General features: G+C 41.7%; 1 protein-coding gene across 1 annotated transcript in view; it reads right to left on the bottom strand.

Moving 5' to 3' along the window:
• Nucleotides 1-10,176, bottom strand: part of LUZP2 (leucine zipper protein 2) — a 1,124,237-nt gene extending 1,114,061 nt beyond the window's left edge. Inside the window, exon 1 of the mRNA XM_063944342.1 lies at nt 9,853-10,176. Coding sequence (XP_063800412.1) covers nt 9,853-9,917 — 65 coding nt within the window. The 5' untranslated portion in view covers nt 9,918-10,176. The remainder of the gene's footprint in view (nt 1-9,852) is intronic.
• Between the last annotated feature and the right edge of the window lie 563 nt (nt 10,177-10,739).

A 10,739-nucleotide genomic window follows, 5' to 3' on the forward strand; every position in this document is an offset into this window, starting at 1 on the left:
GCATTTGCTATATTTGTAAGGTGTATATGCACACTAAGTAGGCTTAATTGGATCATTTGACAATTAGGTCAATATATTACTGAAAAAAAATAGCTTCCACTGCAATCAGTTATGAATTTTTTCACATAGCTAATTTTAAACATTCCTTCTGGATATAATGATTAGCATTACTGCCTCACAGCACTGAGGTCAGGGGTTCAATTCCCACCTTGGCCCTAACTGTTTGGCGTTTGTATATTCTCCTCTTTCTTGCGTGGGTTTTCTCTGGGTACTCCGGTTTCCTCCCACAATCCAAAAATATACTGGTAGGTTTATTGGCTCCGAATAAAAAATGAACTCTATTGTTTGCATGTACATGTGTTTAGGGCAGACTAGATGGGAAAAGTGGTTCTTATCTGCAAATTCTATATTTCCATGTTTCTATGACTTGTTGTAGTGTCTACACTGCCCACTCTTACTATTACACACAGGAGAGAGTTCAAATATCTTGTCTTAGGGGGTCATTCCGAGTTGTTCGCTCGGTAAAAATCTTCGCATCGCAGCGATTTTCCGCTTAATGCGCATGCGCAATGTCCGCACTGCGACTGCGCCAAGTAAATTTGCTATGCAGTTAGGATTTTTACTCACGGCTTTTTCATCGTTCTGGCGATCGTAATGTGATTGACAGGAAATGGGTGTTACTGGGCGGAAACAGGCCGTTTTATGGGCGTGTGGGAAAAAACGCTACCGTTTCCGGAAAAACGCAGGAGTGGCCGGAGAAACGGGGGAGTGTCTGGGCGAACGCTGGGTGTGTTTGTGACGTCAAACCAGGAACGACAAGCACTGAAATGAACGCAGATGCCGAGTAAGTCTGAAGCTACTCAGAAACTGCTACGAGGTGTGTAATCGCAATATTGCGAATACATCGTTCGCAATTTTAAGATGCTAAGATTCACTCCCAGTAGGCGGCGGCTTAGCATGAGCAAATCTGCTAAAATCCGCTTGCGAGCGAACAACTCGGAATGACCCCCATAGTGTATAAAATACAGCTGGAGTTGACAAAACTATACAACACGATATTCCCCTTGCTCTGTGCTTGGCTGTGACATTTCACCGGCAGAATTTAGCCTTAAGTGTCGTGCCCCTACCACACCACACAGAAGAGCACATTTACTGGAATGTCATCCCAACTCTATTCATTCCAAAAAATAGGAATTTACACATACAGTTTGGAATGGCATTCTGCAGAATGTCAAAGCAAAAAAGCAACCTCACAAAACTAGAAAAAGTGGCGGAATTTTAACCCTGTTGTCTGAAGGCAAGATCATCTCCTACCTGGCTTCATCCCCCTCCTACTTTTCTTATCAACATGTAAAGGCAGGCAATAAATTCAGATGAAGAACTGGTGACCTATATTGCCCTCCCTACATCTCAGCATCACCACCACTGCCACTGTCTGCAGAACTACCTCTTTCGAGGCAAAAGTAGATTTACTTAAAATATACCAATCTCTACTCTCACATAGGGGCAGATGTACTATGCCTTCTAGAGACATACAATGGAGAGAGATAAACTACCAACCACTTACAGTAGCTCACTGCTATCATTTTTCAAACACAGCCTGTAACATGGCAGTTAGGAGCTGATTGGCTGGTACTTTGGTGTTCATTCCGAGTTGTTCGCTCGCTAGCAGTTTTTAGCAGCCGTGAATACGCTATGCCGCCTCCCACTGGGAGTGTATTTTAGCTTAGCAGGAGTGCGAACGAAAGGATCGCAGAGAGGCTACAAAATAATTTTGTGCATTTTTAGAGTAGCCTCAGACTTACTCAGCGCTTGCGATCACTTCAGACTATTCAGCTCCTGTTTTGACGTCACGAACACGCCCTGCGTTTGCCCAGCCACGCCTGCGTTTTTCCTGCCACGCCTGAGTTTTTCAGAACACTCCCTGAAAACGGTCGGTTGACACCCAGAAACGCCCTCTTCCTGTCAATCACTCTGCGGCCAGCAGTGCGACTGAAAAGCTTCGCTAGACCCTGTGTGAAACTACATCGTTCGTTGTAATAGTACGACGCGTGTGCGCATTGCCCCACATACGCATGCGCAGAAGTGCCAATTTTTTTGCCTGATCGCTGCGCAGCGAACGAAAGCAGCTAGCAATCAACTCAGAATGACCCCCTTTATCTCTTGCCACTTCACTCTCCAATGATTAGTACAACTCCCCCATACTGATTTCAGATGTTCTCTTAAATGGAACCTACTCTCTGCTTATAACTTACTTTCTGTCTGCTTGCTCATCATAGGCGTGCACAGGGGGGGTGCCTGGTGCACACAGGCACCCCCTAATGCCTGTCACCCCCTCACACACACCTGCTGCTGCAGTATCGGCGATTGCAGAGTGTGCTCATTTTTGTCCTCCCGCCCATTGCGCCCGCCACCCCTTCCGCTCAGTCTGGCTGTCATTCATTTGTATGGTGCAGCATCACTGGCATAATCCTTCTCCCAGTTCCTCTAACCTGTGGGATGTGTCGTGATGATGTCATGCAGCGTACATGCCCGCTCATGCTCCCACCCACACTCTCTCTCTCCTCATCATGTGCCAACGCCACAGAATACAGCGTTCCTCTTGGAGGAGGAGAAGTTCAAATTCAATATCAATATATATTTCGAAAGATTAGGATATAATGTATGGTAATAAAAATATACAAATTTAACATATATTAAACAGATTCTCTATCTATCTATCTATCTATCTATCTATCTATCTATCTATCTATCTATCTATCTATCTATCTACTTATCTATCTATCTATCTATCTATATCTGTGCATCAATTCTCAATATTATTTAGTTTGCATTGAGTGCCAATATGTGGTGCTAGACACGCCCAATAGGTGGTGTTAGACATTGCCCAATAGGCGGTGCTAAACACACCCTTCTAATCGTGCACCCCCTAATAAAATGTCCTGCGCATGCCTATGTTGCTCATGTCTTAATAATTTGTCTCATGCAGCCCCTGTTCCCTGAATTTGATTATATCAGATACTCCTTAAGAAATAATATATTCAGCCCACTCGTTGTACACCACAAATTGCCTTGGCTTTGAGGTGCAGGCTTACTCTTTGCTCCTACAGAACTAAAAGCGCATCACACTGTGCAGAGAAGCAGAACAATGTGTAGCTGAAAAAGAATAAACGTAACAGTCCAACAGCCTCCTGCCGCCATAATACCACTAATATCAAACACTTTTTTTTTCCAGTTTCCTAAAACACTGTTAGGTCTAGACTTATATACAGTTTGGCTTAAATAAATCATAAGCGAGGGGACATTGGGATCAGTTTTATTACATGTGTCCATTTTGTCTGTGAGTAAAGATTTGTTATTACTTTTCTCTGAGTACATCTCAACATGAGCTTTTTGGCCAAAGGCTTTTTGGAGATCAGGTCACTTCTTATACATTTCGAGAAATAAATTACATGGTGTACTATTTAAAATAAAAATGTAAAACTTTGTAACATGCATCGTGCTCTTTTCCCGTATCTTCTACCAGCACCTGAAGTATACAGGTAGGTAGCAGGCTAAGGGGTATATGCAATTGCGGTCGAATTCCCGAAAATGTCGAAAAACATTACAGTACTTTTCGCCAAAAAAACGGCCATTCCAAATTTGACTTTTTGAAATTAGATTATTTGATTATTAGAACCTGGGTTCCCCCTGCTATAATGATAACATGTCACACAATGCTTTGCATTTAATGGGGTGGTTGGGATGTAATATACAAGAAAGCATGGCATAACTAAATAAAGGGGAATTCTGGGTGAAATAAAAAGTATATAGGAAATTCTACATAAATTTAACTGGATACATCGGTAAATGCCCTTTGCCAAATGCAGAAAAAATTGAAAATTGTGCAGTCTATGGGGGTCATACTGAGTTGATCGTAGCTGTGCTAAATTTAGCACAGCTACGATCATTCACACTAACATGCAGTGGGACACCCAGCACAGGGCTATTCCGCCCCGCATGTCAGTGCCGGCCCCCCCGCAGAAGTGTAAAGGCATCGCACAGCGGCGATGCCTTTGCAATTCATGAGTAGCTCCCGACCAGCGCAGCTTTAGCATGCTGGCCGGGAGCTACTCGTCGCTCCCTGGCCGTCAGCGGCTGCGTGTGACGTCACGCAGCCACCGCGGCCCGCCCCCCAACGGTCCGGCCACGCCTGCATTGGCCGGACCGCGCCTCCCTAAATGGCGGCTTAATGCCGCCGTCCAGCACCCTCCCGCCCAGCGACCGCCTCTGTCTCAGAGGTGATCGCTAGGCAAAGACGGCTGCCATGCGGCGGCACATGCGCAGTTCCGACCCGATTGCTGCACTGCGAGAAACTGCAGCAAGCGATCGGGTCGGAATGACTCCCAATGAACTTATGATTTTGATGCAATAATGTCATGAAATTTCAGTGATTCAGAATTTAAATATGAATTTTATCATGTTATAACAACAGTGATGTGATTGTGGGACATATTTACTAATTGGTGCTATATTTGGTTACCATTTATATGCCATTTTCACACTATGTTATCATAGCTTAATTACTGATCAAAGTATCTCAGTATTAGTTATATAAAAAAAACAGCATACAGCATTGCAACTGATTGCTGAGGGGTCTGTCATTGGAGTATTGGGGGAAATGTGCACACCTTTGCAGACAGCGTGCATCAACTTTAATAAGATACAATCAGGGTCGGACTGGCCCACAGGGGTACCTGGGAAACCACCGGTAGGCCCCACAGCCTGAGGGTCCACTCCTTCCTCTAGGGATCAGGTTCCAGACTGTGCACTTGTATTATACATGGTAGATATGTTGCATTACACTGTACTAAACTATTGTGCATGCCAAGCCTCTGTGTAGGCTGACCACACACCCTTTGTAGGCTGGCCACACCCCTAAGTATGGGCCCCTATAACTGCATTCCCCCGGTAGGCCCTTCATGCCCCAGTCCAACACTGGATACGTCTCTTGGAGTGCTGCTGGACCAGTTCCATTCTGACATCTCTGGTGTCACTAGTTTCTCGAGAGCTAATAGACTGAAGTCTCATGACTGTTGTTGATTATACAGTAGAGTACAGTATACTGTATATTTAATGAATATGTCCAGGTGCTTTCAGTTAAAACAACTCCAAACTTAACAATAAATAAATACTAGATACCATGTTAATTAGTAAACAATAATTTGACATACAGATGTAGCCATGCTCATCGTTGCCGCAATCATATGAAGCAATGGTGCAAACGCCCGCCACGGGCAGTCGCAGAGTGGCGCATTTGCACTATGCCGTGATGCATGCGCAAGTGCATATGCATCGTGGCACAGATGAGCGTGGCTACATCTAGAAAGTAGGCCCCTGTAAGACTAATGCTGGCTACCAGTGGCAGCTCCAGCCACGGGGCTGCAGCACAGTCCAAAATTCAAATAGCAGAACCACACCAACAGCCACTCCAAACGCTGCCAAACATTACTGGCTGGGACTCACTGTCAGTTGGTGTGGCTCCCCTATTTGATTTTTGAACTGTGCTGCTGTCACACCTCTGAAGCCGCCATTGCTGGATACACACTTGCCAATATATAAAGCTGATGAACGATATATAATTTAGACCATCAGCTCGTGTGTACAGCTTTATCACAATGACTTAGTTCACAGACATATTGCATCAGCTGTGCAGCTTGAGGATGCCAGTGTGTATGGACGGGATCGGTATAAAATACCTACAATCAAAATCGAGACGGTCGAAATCCCGACAGCAATTGACCGACTGTCAAAATCCCGACAAGGTCAAAATAGCGACATGTACAAAATACCGACATTTAAAATACCGACAAGATCAAAATACTGACATGTAAAATGTTGACAGGTCAAAATGCTGACATGAGGTTTTCATTGTTTTTTGTGTGTGTATGTCGACATAGGTCAACATGGACACCTTATAAGCGTACCGCGTCCCCTCACATGGCTCGCTGTGCTCGCCGTGCTTCGGGCATGGTGCCTCGCTGCGCTCGGCACACTATTATATTCCCCCTCCAGGTCCACTCGGATGGTAAAGTATGAACAAGTTGGTTTCAATTAAAAAAATCATGAAAAACTCATATCGGCATTTTGACCTGTCGACATTTTACATGTTGGTATTTTGACCTTGTCGGTATTTTAAACGTTGGTATTTTGACCATGTCGGGATTTTGACCGTCGGTCAATTGCTGTCAGTATTTTGACCATCTGGATTTTGATTGTCGGTAAATTGACTGCATTCCGTATGGACAACTTGCCAACTAACCCATATGCTGACCGCAGGAATTGCCAAACATGATCTCACTACCACTTCCTGTGGCCAGACATGTCATGCGCATAAACCTTACCAATTGTTAGGTCAGTCTGCGAGTCAGCAGATCCTTCAGCCAAGTGTGTACCCAGCCTTAGAAGACAACACAAGTTGTTTGAATATATCAGACTTCTGTAGTATTTTCTAGTTTAATTAAATGAGTAAATACAATTATTACCATTACTCATTTTCAGTCTGTTTAGACACCTCAGAGCTTTTGAATGAAGGTTTAATGATTTAAATAAAATGTAAGATACTTTGCATTCACTCCGACTCACAGCCCATTACCACTCACTGTCTGTCCTGCCAATGTTAGCTTTTGTTTATTTTATTTTTTCTTTGTGCTTATGTTCGTATTATGTTAATTGGGCATGTTTGTTTCTTTACTTGCTTTCACATGTTTCATAAGCTTGCATTTGACTGCATTTCTATGTTTACTTTTGCATTATATTGCAATCTGTCTAAACCAAGAGCATATACAGTATATCAGCTTGCCATGTATCCATGCATAGCAGAGCATCTTATAAATGTTGGAGTGTAATTCTGCTTATCCAAGTTAATAAAAAAAAATAGGAAGCACCACCTGTACTGCCTGATCCCTCGTTAGAGCCATATGTATTCATTAATTTAGTTGACGTAAGCTTTTCACACCATGTGTTATTGGATGGAATCATTTACGGTAAGTCAGTGGTAGCCAACCCTGACCCTCGAGAGCTACCAACAGTTCACATTTTCCAGCTCACCTGGCAGGTGCACAGGTGCAATCATTACCAACTGACACATTTTAAAATACGTGAACTGTTGGTAGCTCTCAAGGACCAGGGTTGTCTACCCCTGATTTAAGTATACTACTCTTCTCATAATAAGGATCAACTCTTATTAAAAAAAATAACTCACTGTTTGTGTACTCCAGGATATTACACTCTCTTACAGAATAATGCCTTGACTTTGTATTCTACATAAGAAAACAATTAACATTAGCAAGAAAATTGCTAGCCCTTGGTTCATAGTCAGCACCCTTCTCTCCACAGCTCATGCAGTCATGAGCCACCAGTGGCGTCTTGTCCTCCTGGGAATGGAAGTGAGAAGCAGAGCTGTAACATTACAGATAAACAACCCACTCCCATGGTAGCACTTGACTTGGAGGAGCAGCAGCTGAAGTCTTCACATGTAAGAAGTTACTGGCTTCTTCTGCGTCTTGTCAGCTGCTTTCTCAGTGGCAGTACAGTGGGACATTAACAATTGAGAATATGTTTAGGTGCCCCTAATTGTTGGCACCTAGGCTCACCTAATGCTGCCTTAGGTCACCTATTGGTAATGCATGATTAAATCAGTTTAATTACTGAATTCTTCTTCTTCTTCTTCTTCTTCTTCTTCTTCTTCTTCTTATTATTATTATTATTATTAATAATAATAATATTAATAATAATAATAGTACATATGTTTTCATCTGTATCGTAAAGGTTACTTTCCACAGTCTGTAGATATAGCAGACATATATTTTATATATAGATATATATAGATATAAAAATATATATACTGTATAAAATAAATATATATATATATATATATATACTGTATACATATCTGCTATATCTACAGATATATATATATATATATATATATATATATATGTGTACTGTGTATCCAAATATGTGGCACTAGTCATTAATCTCCATGGAAACTACTAAAGTTTTAGGTTATTTAAACTTTTCTAGTTGATCTCAGAATTTTGTGAAAAGTAAACAAAGGAAAAAGCTTCATAGTAAAGAAACACGGGCCAATGATTTAATATACTGTGAAGTTTTTAATTTGATAAATGAAATGTATACAGTGTAACAAAAATCCTCGTGGGGTTTCTGTGGTGGAATAGATTATTTTGCATACATACAACTTGATATGACAGCTCTAGATATTGTTAAATTCAGCGAGTGTGCTATTGATTTAGTTTGATTGCAGTTTAACTGGCACACATTTGTATAGGTAATCCACAGAGAAAACCTTTTAAGTTGAAATGGACTGTCTGATCGGATGACTTTGGAGGGGGTGCCCACACAGCACCATTATTTGATATGTGTTGGATAGAATAAGACATACAACCCCAGCCATTTCTATAATACAGCAATGTGTCATAATAAAAGTCACCAAGGATATCTGCAAGGAGAAGGAAGGACGTCTGCAGTATGCTTTCCAGTACACCGTACACGTTACAACAGTAACAGGAAGATCACATGTCTTTGTTCAGCTACTGTCACTACACTGACTGTGCATCAGTCTAAAATGGAACCACAGAGTCAGACCATCCTATCACAAAGTGGGACCTGTCAATCTTTCCTCTAGTTAGGCTTAAACTACTGCAGTAGTTCATGTTGACATGCAGTTGGTTTAATGAGTCAATGCATGAAGGTTTTATATGAGTTCTTATTCCGAAGGGGGTTAATAAAATGAAATCCTTCAGGAACTGATTGGAGAGAAGGGCAGCGTGAGGGCACTCCGCATGCTGCAAAGTGCAGCCGTACAGAACAATGACTGATATTGTACTGTCCACCGAACCAACTTTTCACCATTCAAACAGATAGCCAAGACTTTGTATAACACAGCAATATTGCAGGAAAAGGCATTGACCATCAATGGTGCAACTACTGCAGCTTTATTTAAGAGACACATTCATATGTATAAGTCAAATATTGAAATAACTTTTATCAATCATGTGTTAAACTGTTTAACAGAGTCTGCTGATACAAATTCATTTTAACCCTAAATGCAGATTTCTAGCCTAAAACAGAGAAAGAACTAAACATCAGAATGCACTAATAATGAAGCAGGAACTGATGAAACTCTGCAGAATTAGAAACAGGCTTTTTCTCATATCAGGTTGGTCATGATACATACCGTGATCAGTTATCAAATAAGCATATAAAAAGTAATCCTGATAATCAAATACTTGCCAATAAGCTGGGGCTATCATTGTCCAACATGCACATTAGTCTGACAAATAACTCCAATGCCCAACTGTAAAACTGAAACACGCAATGCAACTTTGCTTAAAGTGAATGCAATCACCAATAACCATTATAAATCACCAATAACCATTATACAACAACTTGAATCAATCAGTCAAATGACTGGTGTTTATTTAGGGGCACATCCAACACAATACAGATCTGTGGCATTTAAGCTTTCAAATGGTTAACTTGAGCAGCTCAGTTATACTGAACAATATAACAATAATTATCCAGAATATAATATATCTTTTGGGATTTCAAATAGAAGCCACGGTAGTAACTTTTGTTCATTGTAAGACAGCACCTAACCCTCTACAGTGCAGATCTGCAGAATTCAATATATATAGGCACACTGATCTACCACTTCTTGCAAACAAGGCAGATACATTAAACACTGAAATGAAAAATATACACAGCTGTCTATGCTGTAATATACAGCCACCACTGCTGAACAGGATTCCACACATCCATCCAGCTGGAAAACATGCTTTCCCTTCTCACCTGGTGCTGAAAACCATAGCAGGCAGCAGAAGAGACAGCAAGTAGCAGGCAGAGATAGATGTCATGCTGCAGCTCCACTGGTCTGTGCTTGGAATTCTTTCCTCCCTCCGTCTCTTGCTATAGTAAGAGAAAGCCCTTCCTCAAGGCAGGATGCTCCAGTACAAAAGACAACAGATCTGGGGGAAATGTAGACAGACCAACAGACTGGCTAATGAAAGCAACTCTAAGCTAGATGCGAGATCCAAGAGTGATGTCACAGGCAGTAGACCTGCTGCTGCAAGGCTCCTTGCCTGATAGTCTGTGATTATTCAACACTGTGACTCTATTGATGTCCTCAGGGGGTTGTTAATACTAGCAGTTTAAGTGGCAGCCGGGGAGAAAGGGGAGTGTGCTAGGGGGCACTTTACTTTTGCTTGAAAAAAAAAAAGATCTTATTTGCACACCGGCACGTGCCAATGCTAGTGCCACATACAGAGAATTATGATCTCAGTTAGGGTTGGATAGGCTTAAGTCAGATGCTCTTTGCACACAATTAATGTAGAAGACTGTTAATCTTCCTTGTTAACATGATAGTGCATGCAATAGACCTGTTCTTCAGAATATACAAAACATAAACATGGAATGGGGCTTATACATAATGCACTGCATTGCTCACAGATCAATAGCAGGGTGCTGGCATTCTTTGAAAGTGCAAAGTATGCTGGGGTATCATTCAGCCCGCTGTATATAAAATGAATATATGGATTGTGGTGAAACCTGTGCTCTGTGATCATAAACATCAAGGCTGAGGTTAGAACTGTACAAAATAATTTATAAAGTTTCATCCATGCAGCATCTCTCATTCAGACCTTTTTTTGTAAGTGCACAATAACTGGAGGGTTGATCTA

The sequence above is a fragment of the Pseudophryne corroboree genome, chromosome 11 (genome assembly GCF_028390025.1).
Source record: "Pseudophryne corroboree isolate aPseCor3 chromosome 11, aPseCor3.hap2, whole genome shotgun sequence".
Classification (NCBI taxonomy): Eukaryota; Metazoa; Chordata; class Amphibia; order Anura; family Myobatrachidae; genus Pseudophryne; species Pseudophryne corroboree.